The sequence below is a fragment of the Canis lupus genome, chromosome 12 (genome assembly GCF_011100685.1).
Source record: "Canis lupus familiaris isolate Mischka breed German Shepherd chromosome 12, alternate assembly UU_Cfam_GSD_1.0, whole genome shotgun sequence".
NCBI classification, from domain to species: domain Eukaryota; kingdom Metazoa; phylum Chordata; class Mammalia; order Carnivora; family Canidae; genus Canis; species Canis lupus.
The window spans coordinates 28,381,579-28,401,894 of record NC_049233.1 but is presented as its reverse complement, the minus strand read 5'-3'; the positions used below and the strand labels follow the sequence as shown (position 1 = coordinate 28,401,894).

Sequence of the window (20,316 nt, the reverse complement as noted above, 5' to 3'; positions counted from 1 at the left end):
CACTAAACTGCTGAGCCACTGGGGCTGCCCCAGAAGGTTTTCAATATCAAAAATATAATTCAATCCACGGATAGAATAATCTTTGAATTTTTAACACAGGATATAATTAAATATTTACATTTATATAATAATAAAATATACATTACAGAATTAAGCTCAATAGAATTTATCAAAGATATTATTTATCCAGATACATTCATTAAAAAAAATTCTCACATAAAGAACATCAAGGGAAAAATATCTAAAGGTTGTTAACGAAATCATTGAGATAACATGTCCTCATGTTGATCTGCAAACTGGGTCTTGGCAGTCAGGAGGCACTTCACTCTCTCCCTTGTCTTTGGAATGTATGTTCTGTCCACTATTCCCAATTAGGAACAACTTCAGTAACAAAGTCTTGAGAGATTAATGCATTAGTGAGATTATCTGGATTACACACATGACAACATCATTAATACCTCTATATAGACTTTTAAAATTTGGGGAGCAGGTATGAAAATCTACTTGTTTTGTAGGTGCCGAAGACAAGCATGGAATGAAAGTTCCTTTGCTTATTAAACCTGTCACTGACCAATTTGGAGTGGATTGCCTCTTTCTTCTGATTTTCCTTGCCTTGTATCTGCAGGGACCAGTTTCAAATTTCACTTAGGGAACTTTCAAGGTTGTGAACCAACAAAGGCCAATTATAATTTCTCCAAGGAAAAAAAATGAAGAGAAAATATTACCATTTATTTAAATTAAAAGGCTAAAATTTAATATATACATATGAGTTATGTGTATAATGAAATGCTTTTTGTCATTACATGTGACTTCTCATTTTCTGACTTTTCTCTAGATTTATGTGCAATTGTGAAACAGTGTACCCTGGATCTTTGTGTGAATTGGATATGAGGGAATGTGAAATCTCACCTTGCCTAGATGGAGAAGATTGTGTCAGCAGAATTGTTGGATACAACTGCCTCTGTGCTCCTGGTTATACAGGTAAACCTTTATCTGCCCTGTCTGTATTAACATATTGCATTCTATAAATTAATGGCAATCTTATACTTACTCTCCAGAACCCGAAATAACCTGACATGTGCAGGTAGGACAGGAAGTACAAGAGACTCTTTGTCTCTTATTAAAAAAAAATAAAAACAAAAATTATGTATTTTAATTTATCATTTGCTAACATCTAAGAAATATATGGATTGTATTTGAAGGTATTTTACACTTTTATGCTTTTTTAATTGAAACATCTGAATATGTTTATATTGTTATAATACAAAGAAGTATCAGTATATGAATAATCTAAGAAAATATACTGTCATATCAATTATAATAAATGTCATTAAAATACAATAAACTTAGCTCTTTTAAATATACTTATATGCCAGAAATCAGGAAACCATTGTGAATTTAAAGTTCTAGGAGAAAAATATAATTTGGTTGGAGTTAGCTGTCTTAATATCAATTATTCTACAGCGTAAATGCTATCCAAATATAAAGGCAAAAGTCACCAAGAACTATGGAAAGGAAAATGGATTAACCCTCTAAACCTCTGCTAAGAAACTGCATTTATGAAATACAAAAAACTGTATTATTTTCATACACTAATATTAATTAAATGAATCCAGGAAAATTATTGAAATCTTAAGTTTCAATTTATTAACTGGCTGAATTTTACACCACTGGGCTCCTTTGGGTTCCTTTCTTGAGGGAAACTAGTTAAGTGTGCCTAATGTTATATTCTATATTCGCAGGAGTAAAAAAAAAAAAAAAACACTAGAAAAATAGAAATAAGATTGGAAAGCAAAATTGGTAAAAAAAAAAAAAATATATATATATATATATATATAAGTATTTCCATCTGATAAGTCATCAAAGGTAAGAAAAAGTTAAGGACCCGAATAAAGAATACACACGTGTCTTTCCTGAGGAATCCTGATGGTATCAGAGGTTTCCTTGGTAACAATTGTTACATGCACAAAAGTCTCTGCTTAAATTAAAAAAGAAAATTAAACCCTTATCTACATATTTTGTTACGTAAATAGGAGGCAATAAATTTTAGCCACAAAACAGTATCCTTTCTAAGTGTCCTGTTGCCCATCATATTTCAAATTATTAGAATTTTTATTTGGGACCATAGATACCACCTAGCAATGCCACTCACCACGCTGTTGTTTTCTGCTGCTTATTGCTTGCTAACAGTGTTAAAACAAGAAATGACACACTGAGCTCAATATGACTGAGAAACATATTTAGTAAAATTATTTGATGTCACACATTGATCCGATATTTTAGATTCATTGTAAAATTTGAAGCATTAACATGTTCTTTATTTTCACAATGTCTCAATTTTTATTGAAAGCTAATGTGCTTAGTGTTGTTTCAAAATTTAAGATCGATTTGCCAATTAGACACCCCTGTGGAGAGGTTGAGTGCACAGTTGGCTGTGTGACATAGTCTGGAATGGAAATGTAAATTTTGAGAGTCATCAGATACGCAACTATAATACTGGATAGGATCACAAATAAATGAATGTAGATAGAACAGAGAAAAGGACAAAAGACTAAGCCCAGGGACATTGCAATATTTAGGGGTCCATGAGAGGAAGAAGAACCTACGGAGGAAATTGAGAAGAGCAGTCAGTGATACAGGAAGAAAAACAAGGAGAAATGGAGTGCAGAAAGCCATATAAATTCTTTCAAGTAGAGAGAATGATCAAGTGTCAAATATTATTATTAGGTCAAATAAAATAAGGACTCAGTACTGACCATTGGAGATACAATGCAAATGTCATTAGTGACATTGTCAAGGAAGCAGTTTGGCTGGAGTGGAGGGCGCAAAAGTCTGTTTGAAGTAGATTTAAGAGAGAATGTGAGAGAATTATATTGCTGAGAGTGAATATGCATCATTTATTAAAGGAAGATTTTTATGTATTTAAGACAGAAGCAAGAAATGGGGTAGTAGCTTGAGGAAGGAGAGAGATTTAAAATAAAAGGCTTTTTCTCACTTACATGCTTACTAAATGACTCTGACTCCTGTGTGAAGAATAGAGTGCAGTTTCTGCAGCAGCAGAGAGATACATCAGGAGGCTTTTAGAATTACAGTTGGCTCTTGAACAACATGAGGATTAGGGACACCAACTCCCTTGCATTCGAAAATCCACATATGATTTTTGACTCTTCCAAAATATTACTAATAGCCCACTGTTGACCAGAAGCTTCACCAATAATAAAAACAGTTAATTAACACGTTTTGTATATTGTACTGTATACTGTAGTTTTGCAATAAAGTAAGCTAGGGAAAGAAAATGTTATTAAGAAAATCATAAAGAAGACAAAGTACATTCACAGTACTGTATTTACTTTTTAAAATTTGTGCTGAAGGTGACCCATCCATTTCAAAACTGTGTTGTTCAAGGATCAGCTGTAGTTTAAGTGACAGATTAGATTAGGATTGCATAGGAGAGATGGTGAGACATGCCTACATACAGCATATTTTACAAGCTCAATAAATGTTCATGAATAGATGAACAATAACAATATACAAATATTAAGATGTATCTCTAAACTAATCATTGATTAATAAAACTGGTTTCTATTCCATCTTTGATGAAAAAATCTTTAACTCCCTCTCATTGATTCATTGGGTTCTGAAATATTTTTTATTTACTTTCACCTTGGGGATTCAAGCTGCTCTGGAGTGATGCTCTCATAAAGATACATACACAAAGCGTATATTATGTAATTGATTAATGGGAAGGCCAGTTATGATTCCATGGGCTTCCATTAAGTCTCTAAATGTGAATTTGGCTTATTTTCCAAGTAAAATGTGTACTTTGTTCAGCAAAGTATGGGTTTTCTTTTGTTAATTATTGTAGGCTTCTCCTATTAAAAGGAATGCACTTTCTTAATTTCAAGAATTATTGGAAAGTTACAAATGTCCACCTAATTTGTCATTGTAAAAATGGGTTTTCAGGGATCCCTGGGTGGCGCAGCGGTTTGGCGCCTGCCTTTGGCCCAGGGCGCCATCCTGGAGACCTGGGATCAAATCCCACATCGGGCTCCCAGTGCATGGAGCCTGCTTCTCCCTCTGCCTGTGTCTCTGCCTCTCTCTCTCTCTGTGACTATCATAAATAAATAAAAAAAAAATTAAAAAAAAATAAAAATAAAAATGGGTTTTCACACTTGCTTAGATGGTCTAGTATGAGCCTTCAGGTGAACTTAATAAGCAGTGTTTGGGGTAGCCAACATGTCTCTATAGATAGTTAACTCTGAGTTGTTCAGCTCTCATTTCAGGCCAAGTGTATCAGAGACTGGCAACTTGCCCCCACTGTTTCCTGAAAGGGTTGGGGGATTTAATTTTCATACTTCTACTAGAAAGCTATGACCATAAAAACAGTTCATTCAGTTATATCTCTCCTTAATATAGATATATCTAGGAGACATTATAACATGATACCAGTAAATTATACCATTTAATTGCCATAAAGAAAAATTGTAAAGGAAAATGATTTATGAGGGCTGGAATAAGGTTAGGAGTTATGAAAGCAAACTTAAATAGAGCAGCCAGGGAGTTCCATGGAAAAACTTTTTTGGTTTAAGATTGACATGCTTTTTGGTACACACATACATACATGTATAGATAAAGTGGTAGATTGAGAGAGACAAATGAAGAACCAAAATTACACTTAATAACCTATAAAGATGATATATTTTCCTAATAACAGATTTTAATATTTTATATAACTGGACCATTAAGGGAAGAGGTTAAACCAATGAATAAGCTTTGATATTTCCATAGGATATTAGACTCTTCATAGTGTATATGTAAAACTATATAAAAATAATCATCATATCACAAATCAGGGAGAGAAACATTTAAGAATTTTAGGTGTCATTGACAGTCTAGCAGTCTGCTAGTTAGGAAAAATATGGACATTGTACAAAGACTAATCTAAGTTTAAATATTTTCAGGATTTGCATATTCATCAAAATGCTTTCATTTCCACACTTATGTGTAATGTAGGACCTGTGCTTAGCCATGATTTCACTTAAAGGAGTGAAGAGATAATATTTTAAGGCAAATAGAAAATATAACAAACCTGTGTTTATAAGCAACTTCTTTTAATATTCTTAAATATTTCTTCTGGTTTTTACTTTCATATTTATTTTTTTTAAAACCTTGTTTGAGAGAAAGAGAGAGGAGAACATGAGCAGGGAGGAGTGGCAGAGGGAGGTGGAGAGAGATAAATCTCAAGTAGACTAGGTGCTGAGTGTGAAACCCTACTTGGGACTCTATCTTATGACTCCAAGATCACTACTTGAGCGGAAACCAAGAGGTAGACACTTAACCAGCTGCACCACCCAGGCATTCCTTACTTCCATATTTCTAAATGGCATACTTAATACTGCTATTTCTTGATTTTTTTCAATTTTCCACATTATCTAAATAATTTTTCCTGTAGAAAAATAAAGATTTAGCTGTGTTATCATCTTTTCCATTCACCAGGTTATATGCACTTTTCCCCACTACTTCCTCCCAAAATGCTTTTTCCAAAATTTGTAAATAAAAATGTCACTGTTAATGTCATAACCATATGAGTTTTCCTTTTTTATTTTCATTTTATTTTTGCTCATTTTGGTAGATTTGTATTTTCTTCCAATGCCTTTATTATATTGTTAAAGAACATTTGGCTCTCATTTTCAATTTCCAAAAGCTCTTACTTGTCTAATATTTTTAAGGCATCCTGTAATTTTTCTTGGTAGAAGTTTTCTCTTTATAATAATATTTATAGAGTTTTCAATTATTTTATACGTTGCATTATCTTAATTTATAAATTTCATTCTTACCTCTGTGTATGATTTCTTTTTTTCATGTATCTCTTACAATGGTGTGTGTGTGTGTGTGTTTGTGTGTGTGTTTAGTATCAAATACTCTCCCAATATCAGTTAATATCTAAGAGAGAACCAGTAAAATGCTAACCAAAAACTCTGAGTGAATGAAAAGTCATCGACTGGCTATTTTTGTGCTGTGTGTGAGTGAGCACAGATGATATCTATTTTATTGGAGAAATCTGAGATATCATTGGTGATGGCCTTTTCTCTTTCACTGTTTTTCCTGGAAAGAGACAGAGGTGGAGATAGAGATCATCAAGCAAGGAAAGATATTTGACAAGATTTTGATAAACCAGAACCTTAGGGACAGTTATATAGTTATATTTGTTAGAAACAGCCAACACATTTTTAGGATAATAATGTATAAAATTCAACTGTGTTTCTAATTGCTGTAAATTATTACTTCAGGGACCCCTGAGTGGCTCAGCGGTTGAGTGCCTGCCTTTGGCTCAGGGCGTGATCCTTGATTCCCGAGTTCGAGTTCCACATTGGACTCCCTGTATGGACCCTGCTTCTCCCTCTGCCTGTGTCTCTGCCTCTCTCTCTCTGTGTCTCTCATGAATAAGTAAATATAATCTTTTTTTAAAAAAATTATTACTTCAGACCTCTAGTGAAAGTACACTATAAAGTGATTGTGTGTTATTGGAACTTTGAGGAAATAAATAGACCAATATGGTCTCTAGCACAGCATAGTGTTAGTACAAAGAGAAGACAGGTCATAGGAGGAAAGAAGTAAAGCAATGAATAAGAGGTTGGCATAGCTTACCTGAAGAAGTGAGTAGGAAATGCACAGTCTGTCAAGAATTCTTGTTCATTAAGAACGCTTCCAGATGACCATGTTTGCCTGTTCCTCCACCAAATCCTTATCTTCCCTGTCCCATAAAATATATTTTAATTTAACTATTTTTTACAGTCTACATTACAATCCCTTTCATCCAGGCCATCATCATCTCTTGCCTTGGCTTTATTATATTAACTAGTTTTCCTCTTTCACTCTTGTTGCATTAAAATACAATAACATATATCCCTCATCTAGCACCCAGTGTGATTATTTAAAAATATAAAAAATATCACTTTACTTTCAGCCTCAAAATCCTCCAATGCTTCCCATATGCTTTCAATATAACACATATTCCTTACTTTGGCCTACTAAATCCTATATCAGCCTGGTTCCTGGCTACCTCTCTGATTTTATCTCCTAATACATTCTCCCTTACTCCCCCAGTTGATCTACTGTTCTCTCTGGGTATGAATCATGTCCCTCAGACATGAGCATAGTTTTCTCCTTTTCTCTTAGAGGCCTATCTACATTACTTAAAATAATACTATTTTCCTCTACCTATATCTTCTTTTGTTCCTCCATAGCAAGTATCACTGTCTAATCGTTATACCACTTAATTATTAATTTATCTCTTCCTGCTAAAATTGAATCTCTTCAGTGGCAGGATTTTTTCTCTCTTTTGCTCACTGTGGTATCACAGTGCCTAGAAAAGTGCTTAGGACATTAAAAGCATTCAAATATATGTATATGTATTTTTTTAAATGAAAGAGTATTATGCACTTAAAATAATTTGATTTTTTAATTGTATTCGATTTTAACTTTTAATGTGTTAATGCACAGAACTACTTAGTGATTATAGAGTTTAAGTGTTTCCTCTTTTCATTTATTTTCCATAATGCAATTAAAATAAACTTCTTTTTAAATAAGAGGTGAGGGCAGCCTGGGTGTTTCAGCGGTTTAGCGCCGCCTTCAGTCGGGGGGGGGGGGGGGGGGCGTGATCCTGGAGACTGGGGATTGAGTCCAGTGTCAGGCTCCCTGTATGGAGCCTGTTTCTCCCCCTGCTTATGTCTCTGCCCCTCTCTCTCTCTGTCTCTCATAAATAAATAAATTAAAAATCTTAAAATAAATAAATAGGAGGTGAAATTCTTACCCTTATAATGTTGATACTGTTGATCTTGATACTGTGGCAAACCATTCAGAGTTCTTACTGCTTGAATGCTGAAAAAGGAAACTCTGCATATCCAGCTCATTCTGAATTAAAAACATATATATATATATATATATATATATATATGAATCCATAATGCCATAACACAAATTCTAAATTCAAAGGCAATATAATTTGATTTAATATTACAAAGTAAAATAGTTATATGCAATAAATCCAAAAGTGACCTAAAGTGAAAGATTTAGACCTTTTCTATTACTCATTAACTCATAATAAATCTTTCTAAAAGGAAACCAATGGCAAATTAAGCTAAGTGACCTAATAATTGGTGATGCTTTATATAATATATAACAATCTTGAGGCAGTGAATATTTTATATTCTACAAAATAAGATGCTAAAAATAATGGTTGAGATGATATACCGCCTAATAAAAGTGTATCAATTATCAGATATTTATAGGTCATTATCCACTTATATTTAGTTTTCTAGGGCAACACTATATGTCATAAATGTGTCATTTGATATTTCACAGAGTAATTGTGCCTAGAGAAATTCTATAGATATGTTATTAAAATATATTTTATATACACTCATTAAAAATAGTTTATTATGCCAGTGAATTATTAATCAGAATGATGCTCAAGACCATTGAGTATGTGAAATAATAATTATAGGGCAACACAGTGTTAGGCACTGGTGGTTTTGTTTCTTGATGGTTTCCTTCTTCCCAGATTCTAACCAGTTATGAGTACTCAAAAGATAAGAGTAGATCAGATTATGAGATTTATTCATGAAGACTCAGTAACTTCCAAAATATAGGGCATTCTGGTAAAGCACTTTTGAAGAATATACCTGTAACCTGTGTCCCAATACGGGAATATTATAATACTACCAATCTTCCATCATAAACAAGTTTTGATACAAATTGAGGGAAGAGTTAGGTATGAAAAGCAGACTCCAAGTAAGATTTATACTTCTGGCTTCTTATAGGATTGAGGTCAGCTGAACAGTAAAGAATAAATGCACATAGAATATAGCAGGTCTCCAGGAGTATTTCTAGAAAATAGGCCTTTATATACCTTCTGAGGTAGACTTAGCAAATACTTCTGGTTCCCAAGTCACACCCTCTTGGCTAACTTCAGCTGCATATGAAGTGAGTTCTTTTTTTTTTTTTTTTAAAGATTTATTTATTTATTTTAAAGAGAGAGAGAGAGAGAGAGAGAGAGAGACATGAGCAAAACAGGGGAGGCTCAAAGGGAGAGGGAAAAAGAATCCTCAGCAGACTCCCTGCTGAACACATAGCCTGAGGTGGGGCTCTATCCTAGGATCCCAAGATCATGACCTGAGCTGAAATCAAGAGTGGGACACTCATCCCACTAAGCTATGCAGGCACCCCTAGGTAAGTAGCTCTGAGTGCTCTCATCTCATGTCATCATGACAGTTCCCCAAATCAAGTGCTTGCTGAATATTTGCTCCATCTCTAGAGTCTTTTCCTAAACCCTGGAGCCAGTTTAGTCTTGGTGCATGCACAGGAAGTCAGTGCCTTCCAGGCATGCTTCAAACGATGGGAAATAGAAGACAGTTTAGAAATAACTCAATCACCTTACTTTCATGTAGTCAATCTTGGTTATACATTATTCACTTCTTTTTTTTTTAAGATTTTATTTGTTTGAGAGAGTGTGTGTTTAAAGAGAGAGAGAGAGAAAGAGAGAGAGAGAGAGAGCACAAGCTGGGGGAGGATCAGTGGGAGAGGGAGAAGCAGGCTGCCACTGAGCAGGGAGCCCCAGGATGAGATCATGACTGAGCCTAAGGCAAATGCTTAACCAACTAAGCCATCCAGGCACCCCATATTTTCACTTCTTAAAGTCACTGTGCAATCATGTCCCCATTGCCTACAAAAGTATCTTTAATAAAACTTCTGCTGACTTTTAATCTTTCTCTGGCCTCAGTCTTTCTACTTTCTCATTCTTAATTCCTGAGATCATCTACCAAATAAATTGAGTCATGGTCTCAGATTCTAATTTTAGCAGAATACAAACTAAGATAGTGGGCTTGTGACATAGGAGCAGGAATCCAGTGAAGTTGCTCATAGCCAAGCATGGAGCATATTTCCTACTTTTGGAAGCATGGAAATGCTTGGAATTGGTATGTAGGACTGCAATTTGGAGAACAGATTTTTCTTAACGGTAGAGTACTTACCCCAGTTCTGTCCCTTTTGGCAAGTGATTCTGAACCTACTGAAACTAGACAACAACATACCCCCAAAACTATATAAATGAAATGTGCTGCCTATAAGAGAGACAATAACTTTACTTTTGAGACTGAAGTAGTTTCCTAGCACTTAAATGACTGTCAGTAGCATCTCTCCAGAAAGTCAAGGTTTTTCATCCATAATATAGTTCCTTCCTGCATTATCTTTATTTAACTAAAATTTTGTGTGATTATGTTTAATAATAAGCAGATTTAAGGAAACATTAAAGGTCTTTTAAAATCAAAATATCAAAGCACTACCAGGTCAGTTAATGCTGGCTTTTAATCAGATAAATAAATAGAAATATAATCCATTAGAAAGCAAAGATCTTTGGAGACATTTGTGATTTGAAATCTTGACCCCAATATCTCTAATACATTGAGAAGAAAAATGTGTGGGCTGTGTTTTGAAAGGGTTTTTCCCCTCTGGCACTTTAATGAGTAATTAATCCCACTGCTCTATTTTAGTACCTGGTTTTCTTGTCTTGAGTATCTTTTTCTCATTGAAATCTTTTTTATAACAGTTACCAGCACTATCTTTTTTCTTTTGAAATCTTTTTTTTTAAGATTTTTATTTATTTATGAAAGATGCAGAGAGAGAGAGAGGCAGAAACATAGGCAGAGGGAGAAGCAGGCTCCATGCAGGGAGCCTGACGCCAGACTCGATCCCGGGTCTCCAGGATCACGCCCTGGGCTGAAGGCAGCGCTAAACCGCTGAGCCACCTGGGCTGCCCCCAGCACTATCTGACTAAAAACACAAAGCTAATCATGTGGAGCATCTTTAGCAAGGCACACTTTAGTAAGTGCACTTATGTATGCTATTTAATTGACCACTGCATGCATTGGAGTTTGCCACCACCAGAATTTCAGAGTACCGTTAAGACGAGATTCCTCATTCTTAATACCTTCCACTCTCTTCATTTGCTGTCTTTGTGCAGAGTTCTCTAGTTCTGAATGAAAACTTTTACATTCACCTTCCAGCAGACTGCTCATTTTTATTGACAAATAAATCCTCCCTTGTCTTTCAAACTCTTAGTCAGCCCTTGATTTGCTTATCCTTTAGTGGTATAATGGAACGACGCTTTGTACCTTTAAATATTTGGGATTTAAATTTCCGAAAGGAGGGCAGCCCGGGTGGTCCAGGGGTTTAGCGCCGCCTTCAGCCCAGGGTGTGATCCTGGAGACCCGGGATCGAGTCTCACGTCAGGCTCCCTGCATGGAGCCTGCTTCTCCCTCTGCCTGTGTCTCTTCCTCTGTGTGTGTGTGTGTGTGTGTGTGTGTGTGTGTGTGTGTATTTCTCATGAATAAATAAATAAAATCTTTAAAAACTAAATAAATAAATTTCCGAAAGGAAATTTCTATTCAGGAAAATGCTTAAACTCACAAATATTCACCTACCTCTAAGAGAGGTGAAACAAAGCCAAGATATATTTGTAATATTTGTGCAGATTTTGAACTGGTGATTGGCTTTTTGACATTGTATTAATACTTACTTTTAAGGTGAACCTTGGTTCTGAAAATGTGAACATAGTTATACCTTTATTTAGTCAACTCACAAAAATTATTTTACCTTTTTGCCCTCTCTATGGAGAAAGAGTGGAAGAAAGATAGCACTTTTTTCTTCCTAAGGTATTCTTTTAAATTTATTTGAGGAGTTATATGAATATAATATTAATCTCAGTCTTAAAGAAAACATGTGTTGATTCTGATCATTTAGAAACATTTAAATTCAGTTCCATGATGCCCACCTAATCTCTACAAAGGATTAATTAAGTAGACTTGCAGGTGCTCTCCACCCCATGACCAAAGGGGCACTTTTGTGTATGTATGAAGCATTCTGGGAAGACTGAGGGGAAAAAAGTCTTATCTAACCACAGTGTGCCTCAAAATATGCATTAGAGTTTCTATAGGAACATGTTTAGAATTAGGAATATTACACTTATTTGTCTAACTAAAACAAAAATAACTTCTCAATTCCATTTCCCTTGATCCATTATGCCAATTCAACCCACTACACCTATACCCAATATATATCAGTTCAAATATGGAACTGAGCTAGTGGTGAGACAGAACCCAGAGTAAGCACATAATTTGTGTCTAAAAGCTCCTGAAACTTCTCTGACTGAAAGCCATTGATCAGTCAGGATGGGTTTTTTGAGACAAAAATCCTACCGTGCCTATTTATTGTTCTCCAGTAATTTGGGATATATGAAACATGAGTCCCCACTATTCTAAGAATCACTCTATATATTTTCCAATAGTTATTTTTAGAAGATAATATCCTGGAATAATAAAAAAATCATTCAATTCCACATCAATTCCTCTTCCTCATAATTTTTATTTTCTATTTGAATAGATATAGGATAAAGGCATGACATGAGTTTCTGGTTTTATATTGTTTTCTTGCATTGTGCTTTTATAAATAAATATTTATATTGTAATTATAATATGTTACATTAATATTTTTATATTATTTACTTATAAAGCATATAACTGTATTATCAAACCTACACCTTTTAGGCATAAGATGTTTCTGTCACTCAAGGGAGTTTCACAATTCCCTACAATTCCCCACAATTCCCCACAATTCCCCTCAATTATCCTCTCCTAGTTTACTGAATCACTCTTAGACTACTGAAGTAATGTTCTCAATCTTCTTGCTTTTATTCTTGCCCTTTTGCAATAATTTTTTTATGGAATGTCCCTACATAAAAATCAGATCTTATAACTCCCTGTGTAAATTACTTAAGTGGACTTTTTTTTTTCAAGGATAAGATCAAAGCTACTTAACCGAGCTCTCAAGTTGTTATACAATCTGTTCTGTCTCTCAATTTTATTTCAAACCATTATCCCCCCTAACATATTCTTGGGTGTATTGTCAGATCAGTAGTAGCCTGATGCTATGCCACATTCACCACATTATTCACCTCACTTCATCTCACCATGCAGGCATTTTGTCATCTCACATCATCACAAGAAGGGTGAGTACAGTACAATAAGATATTTTGAGATTCATATAAGTTTTATAATTATTCTATAGTAACATTAAAAAATGTAAGTTATTTTTAAAATTTATTTATTTAGGGAGAGCATAAGTGGAGGAGGGGGCATAAGGAGAGAGGAGAGAGAATCTCAAGCAGACTCTCTGCTAATCACAGAGATTGACACATGCTTGATCCCAATACCCTGAGTTCGTGACCTGAGCTGAAATCAAGAGTCAGACATTTAACCAAGTGAGCCACCCAGTCACCCCTTACAGTGATTAAAAAAAAAAAACACTTAAAAATATGATTCAACTAAGAAAAAAATGATAGTATTTACACATTTTAAAACAGGCAATCTTTCAAAGTTTTTGAAATATTCTATTTTTCTTTACATATAATAAGGGTATTGAAATAATCCATGGTATTAGAGCTTCTTCTACAATGTACACAAGGACTTTAATTAACCACAGGGTTTTATTAAATAAATGAAATCAAAATTAATGATGCTTTCAGTGAAGCTTGTCTAATGATGGCAATTGTCTAATGAAAGTTCATTGTGTGACAAATGTTAATTGGAGATAAAAGATCAGGAAATATACACAAATAATTACAAACCAGTTAGTCTGAGTGCCTATTTTCAAAAGCAGGATCTAATTTTGTATGATTTCCTAATAGGGATTAGGAAATTTCTGGAAACTCAAAGAAGTTTAAGTGTCACTATTACAAAAAACTTCAGAAATGAACCAGCTTACTTCAGTAATTGAATGTTGGACTACATACTATAATAATGCAAATGACATCTTAAAAACAGCTCCTGTCTTCAAAGATAACAAAACTGTGCCAAGCAGACAAGGCTTTATAGATAATTCTACAGAACATAAATAAAAGAAAATAGGCAAAGCCTCTAGATTTTGTTGACAGCCAAACATATCTGTTGTTCTGAAGGCTGGGCAGACTTTTGGCCCACATGTCCTGAGCTGACCTGACTACTAAATTGAGAAAAGCAGGAAGAAAGGAATTGAAAGTTTGTGAGTTTCTACTGTGTGCCATGCTTATAAACCCTTGTCATATGCTATTTCAATAATCTGTGATAGGCATTATTTCAGCTTATAGTTGAGAAGGCAGGCCAAATTTAGATGAATTGTCTGAATTCTAAAAGCTCTTAGAAGATTTGGGACTGTTATCCAGGTGTGGCATTTTCTAAACCATATAACTCAGTCTGCAGAAACAAGGTAAAAACAAATCAGAAAAAATTGTCTGTAAACTTAATTATAAGTCGCTAGGAAATCAGTCATCTAAAGGTGAAAATAAAATATGACATATGGTCTCTTTGATAGTTCTATTCCTCTAATTAAATATCTGGATTTGATTGACATTTATTGAATAATAGATATATTCTATTTTCTTTTAAAGATTTTATCCATTTATTCATGAGAGACACAGAGAGAGAGAGGCAGAGACATAGGCAGAGAGAGAAGCAGTCTTCTCGCATCAAGAGCCCGATGCAGGACTGGATCCTGATGCAGGACTGGGTCCCGGATCTGAGATCTTGCAGGGAGCCATAGGCAGACACTCAATTGCTAGGCCACCCAGCTGTCCCAATAGCCATATTCTAAGTTGATTTATTCATAGTAAATATTTCTCCTTTTCCAAACATTATTTCCTTTTTTAAAGTTCTGAATCCTCTACCAAGAAAGTAAACTCATCTATATATTCAGTCATATATGAACATCTGGAACATGAAGTGATAGACTAATTATTGAAATATTAATTAACCATTTTAAAATCATTTCTCTTATCTGTTCTATGGCTTTTAATGTTATCCATCTGTTGATTTTATTGAAATAGGAAAAGTAACATTCTCAGTACAGTAGAGCCACTTTAAAATATTTATTGTATAATAGAATTTGTCATTTAAAAAATCACAATTTTAATCTTTAAAGATATATTTTATACAAACATAATATCTTGTTATAAAGTAAAACTATAAATATGACCTAATAGCATGACTCAATGAGAGAAATCTAGTATCAGAAAAATATTAAGTAAAAATGGAAAACACAGCTTTGAGAAGCATGGGAATTATACCTAACCATAAAACTTTTGAGCATATTTAACATTCTTTCAGTTGAAGAGCGACAATTCTATTGCTTTAAATATTTTAAAGGTAAAAAAAAAAAATATTTTAAAGGTTACTGAATAAATAATAAACCATAGAGAAACATGGCCCATATTGGTATGTTAAAAGGAAATTAAAAAAACTGATGAGCTATTCACTTTCCTATTTCTACCTTTATAAATGATTCTCAAACAATTCTGGTGAGTGAAACAGATCCCAAGGTCTAAGAGAGAAAAATTACAATTTCTTGATGCCCTTAGGATGCAGTTAATTAACAAGAAAATGATTGTGTTTAATGGCCCCCTAAATGAGAAAGAGGCAAATTTCCTTAAATGCCTACTTTGTAAATAAATTCTAAATATGCATGACAAAGATTTGATGAAATGTTATGGCTTTGCCACACTAATGTCATGTATTTTCATGAGCATTCAAAGACTCGATGATAAGAGCTAGACAATTTGCTAAATGTGATATGATAATAAAAATAAGATTAAAATAAATAATTTAATAAAGGAATAAAAACAAATTATTTTCTGGTGATACATCATAACTTCTTTCTTAATATCTTCAATTGACTACTTAATGAGAATCTCAAACCATCTGCTGTATTACAAACATATCAGTTTAAGCTACCATTATATTTCATTGAAATATAGAATCCTAGAATCCTAGAATCCTAACTGGATTCAAAATCTGGAATCCTAACTGGTATCTGTGCTTCTGTATCCTCACTCTCCTTTTTTCATGATAGCAAGGTGAATATAGTTTCATATATATATATATATATATATATATATATATATATATATATATAATATATTTTACCCCTCCACTTGAAACCCTTAATAATTTTTTTCCATTATGACTATAGTAAAAGATAATCCCATAAGATGGTCTGAAGACCCATATGATTTGGACACTAATTGGTTTTTAAATATCTGCATTCTTGAGGTACCTGAGTGGCTTAGTAGGTTAAGTATCCTACTTGATTTTGGCTCAGGTTGTGATCTCAAGGTCATGAGATCAAGCCCCTTGTAGGTCTCTTGGCTCAATGGGAAATCTGCTTGAGATTCTCTCTCTCTCCCTTTGCCCCTCCCCCTGCTCATGGGCATGCTTTCTCTGTCCCCCTCTCAAATAAATAAATCTTTGAAAAAGAAAAATAAATAAATAAATATCTGCATTTCCTATTTCCATCTACGTTAAACTTTATGTTTTGCTTGTTTGTGCTCTGAAGCACTTCTCGAAATCATTCTTTCTACAGAAAACACTTCTTTTTTTTTTTTTCTTGTCTGCCTGTAATGCTTTCCCATTTGCTTTCAAATGATTGAATTCTTTAGATCAGATCAAATATCTCCTCTGAAAGTCTTTCCTGTAGAATTAACTTACCTATAAACAAACTTAATATCTGTTATATAATCTTTTTATTTCCTTTACAGTGCTTACCATAATCTGAATATTCTTAGCCTGTATATTTTGGTATTTTCTATCTCCATACCTTGTAATTTAAGCTCCTTGAGAAGAGAGAGATTTTTTTTGCTCACAACCTAGAAACATTTCTAGCACATGGTAGACAATATCAATAACCGGTTTTTGAACATGTAGATAAATTCTAATAAGGTAACACATTCTAAGATGGAAAATATGGGGTCTTCAAAATATTTTTGTATCTTCAAATCACTGTATTAACCTGTCTAAATCAACTCAAACAAATTTCTCACTCACAGAAAAGTTCATTAGCAGTTATAACATTTCTGCCCTTCTCAAAAAAAATTTTTTATTTGCCTCTTCAATAGCAATAGTGCCAATTTAGCTCCAAAGTTGTCATGTGAATGGATAAATCCAGTATTAATCTAAAAAGAGAGTTTTGCCATTGGATAGTGGATGAGGTTATGACACCTTGTCCTCCCATCTGGCAAAATCCCATTTTAACAGATTTATATTTGACCCATGATCAGTAATAAGAACTCTTGGTTCCAATTGAGAAACAGGTATTGGACCTACCCTTTTTCTGTAAACACAAATAAAATTTGCAAAATATGTAAAGCAGTCTTTCATTTTAACTATAGACTGTTCAGGACAATGACGTATGACATAGGAAACACAAGATGATTTTCATATTCAAGCCAACTTTCTATACAGGGATAGTTTTTAAACTAAAGCACAGGAAGTTAAAAGTTATATGGAGAGCAATGGTCTTGTAGAACAGAGGAAATAATGCATCAGCCTTTGAGCTGATTTGGGAGATAAGATTTATAGGGCAGGGTATTAGAAACGAGATGTTTGTTCCTTTACTTTCAACAATGCTAGTACAATAATCCAACACCCAGGAAGGATTTAAAACATATAAATGCCAGGATTCAGGGCATTTGGGTGGCTCAGTCGGTTGAACATCTGTCTTTGACTAAGGTCATCATCTCCAGGTCCTGGGATCAAGCCCCACGTCAAGCTCCTTTTATGGCAAGGAGTCTGCTCATCCCTCTCTCTCTGTCCCTTCCCCTGCTTGTGCTCTCTCTCTCTCTATCACTCTCTCTCTTTCTGAAATAAATAAATAAAATCTTTAAAAATAAATAGATAAATATAAACAATAAATGCCAGGATTCATGCTCAGATTATTTACTTCAGAATCTCTAAGGTTGTAACTTAGGTGTCAGTATTAAAAATTTCCCATGCGATTTTAATGGCTTGTGGGTTGATTAATACTAGCAGAGAAACACTTTTTTTTTTTTAAATAAACACACTTTTTATTTAATAAAAACACATTCTTAGAACTAGGCCTACAGGATTTGTCTAAATCTGAAGTTAGACCAGGACACAAAAACTTCCATTCCCACCACATTATAGTAGCAAGTAAAAACCTACAACAGTGTACACTGGAGGATGGAAAGGAGGGCATTGAGAGTCTCCTGTGGTGCAGACATACAGAAATAACCAAAGGTGATGATGGTACAGTGACACTGAGAAAAAGCCTCCAGGCCACCAGCCCCTAAATGGGGCACAAGGCAATGAAGCCTATTGTTAGACAAATGTGAAGCTTGTAGCACAAGAACAAAAGCCAAGTCATCAACTTTTGACTGATTGACTCAATTGCTCATACTAAAGCCCTGATGAAAGAGGAGTCATGCCCACATCCAGGCATAAGTGTGTCCAAGTTGTTCTCTACCATTACATATCAATGTCTGCTACTCAATATTTTTTTTAAAGGAGACACAAAAAGATCAATTAAAAAAATGTCAAAAAGCAAAGTAATCAACAGAATCAGACTCAAAATGACCTTAGATGTTGGAATTACTAAATAGCATGATTAATATTAGTATTTAACTTTACAATATTAAAATTTAGAATAAGTATGTTAGAAGCTCTAGTGGAAATGGAGAATGAAATAAATGAGTAGATGGACAACTATAGCTGACACATAAAAATAAAAGAAAGTTAATTAGAAGGTCTAGAAATATTAAGCAATGTCGGAATTCTTACCTCTTTTCTGACATATAATGAGCTTAGAAGTCATCACTACTATTTTTGAAACACTGCCACTATTACCACGACCACTATGAACAAACTGAGAAACTGAAAAACAAAACAAAACAAACAAACAAAAAGCCCTCTTCTTAGATCCATCATAAAATTGAGGTCACAGGGAAATCATCACTCTGAAAAGTAGAGAAATTTATGAATATAAAGGATCACAGCGTAATGAGTGCAGGGGCCTATGTAGGAAACCCGAGATAAAAATAAACTCTTTGAAAAGATAGGTTTCATTTTAAAAAGGCATAGGAAAGATAAAGCACTACCTTATCTATAGAGGAACAGGGATTAAGAATTACACTGAGGTCTCATCAGAAATCATGCAGGCGAAAAGAGTATGGAATGAAATACTTCAAGTTTGAAAGAAAAATAACAAGCTAGAATTCAATGTTTGGCAAAATTATCTGTCAAGAGTTAAGAAGAAATAAACATTTTCAAAGAACAGAAATAGGGAATTTGTTACCAGTAGACCTACTTTGCAAGCAATGTTAAAATAAATTCTTCAGAAGCAAAAATGATATAGGTCCAAAACTCCAATCTACATCAAGAAGGAAAAGTGTTAGAGAATAAATAAATGGAGGTAAAACGTTAACTTAACTAACCTAACAGATAAGTGTTCAAAATAATAGTATAAAAACGTATTGTGTACATTATGGGTAAGTGAAATAAATGACAGAACTATTATAAGTGATGGTAGGGAGGAATTAGGAATACTCTGTTTTGAGGTCCATCAAATAACTTGAAACAGTATAATGTTATTTGAAAGTGGACTTAGGTTATTGTAAATGTATTTGTAAGCTTAGGGAAACAACTATTTTTTTTAAGTATAATATGCTCAAAGAGGAGATAAAATGAAATTATATGAAGTGCTTTACTAGATTCAGAAAAGGCAAAAAAAAAAGGGAGGAGTGACAGAGGATTTTTAAAAATAAAGAAAACCATAATATATATTTTTTAAAAGCTCCAAATTATGTAGATATTATTCCACTTAGATTACTACTGATTTCAAATGTGAATGATCTAAATTTACTAGTTAAAAGACATAAAATGTCTGAGTGGATTAAGAACAAACAAAAAAAGCAAACATCAACTGCATGTTGTTTATAGGAAACCCATTATAAATATAAAGACGGAGATATACTAACATAAAGAACTGAAGAAAGATAGGCTGTGTTAATACCAACGGAAAGCTGGAATGACTATATCAGTCTTGGCCAAAGCAGACTTCAGAATAAAGACAATCATCTATAAAAAGGATACCATATGATTTCACTCATATGTGGAATTTAAGAAACAAAACAGATGACATAGGGGAATGGAAGGAAAAATAAAATAAGGTAGAAGCAGGAAGAGAGGCAAACCATAACAGACTCTTAACCATAGGAAATAAGCTGAGGGTTGCTGAAGGGGAGGTAGATGGGGGATGCGGTAATTGGATGATGGGCATTAAGGAGGACACTTGATGTAATGAGCACTGGGTGTTATGTGCAGGTGATGAATCACTAAATTCTACTCCTGAAACTATTAATACACTATGTATTAACTAAAATGAATTTAAATATTTTTTTAAAAAGAAAGCATTGCAAAATGATAGTCATAACAATCA

General features: G+C 33.8%; 1 protein-coding gene and 1 long non-coding RNA gene across 2 annotated transcripts in view; one reads left to right on the top strand and one right to left on the bottom strand.

Moving 5' to 3' along the window:
* The window catches only part of EYS (eyes shut homolog), a 1,532,152-nt gene that overhangs the window by 534,729 nt on the left and 977,107 nt on the right, over positions 1–20,316 (top strand). Inside the window, exon 16 of the mRNA XM_038554428.1 lies at positions 836–981. Within this exon, the coding sequence (XP_038410356.1) occupies positions 836–981 (146 nt within the window). The remainder of the gene's footprint in view (positions 1–835; positions 982–20,316) is intronic.
* The window catches only part of LOC111098301, a 145,879-nt gene that overhangs the window by 106,786 nt on the left and 18,777 nt on the right, over positions 1–20,316 (bottom strand). Inside the window, exons 3-4 of the long non-coding RNA XR_005367892.1 lie at positions 7,814–7,914; positions 6,649–6,754 (exon numbers count right to left, since the gene is read on the bottom strand). This is a non-coding gene — a long non-coding RNA (uncharacterized LOC111098301). The remainder of the gene's footprint in view (positions 1–6,648; positions 6,755–7,813; positions 7,915–20,316) is intronic.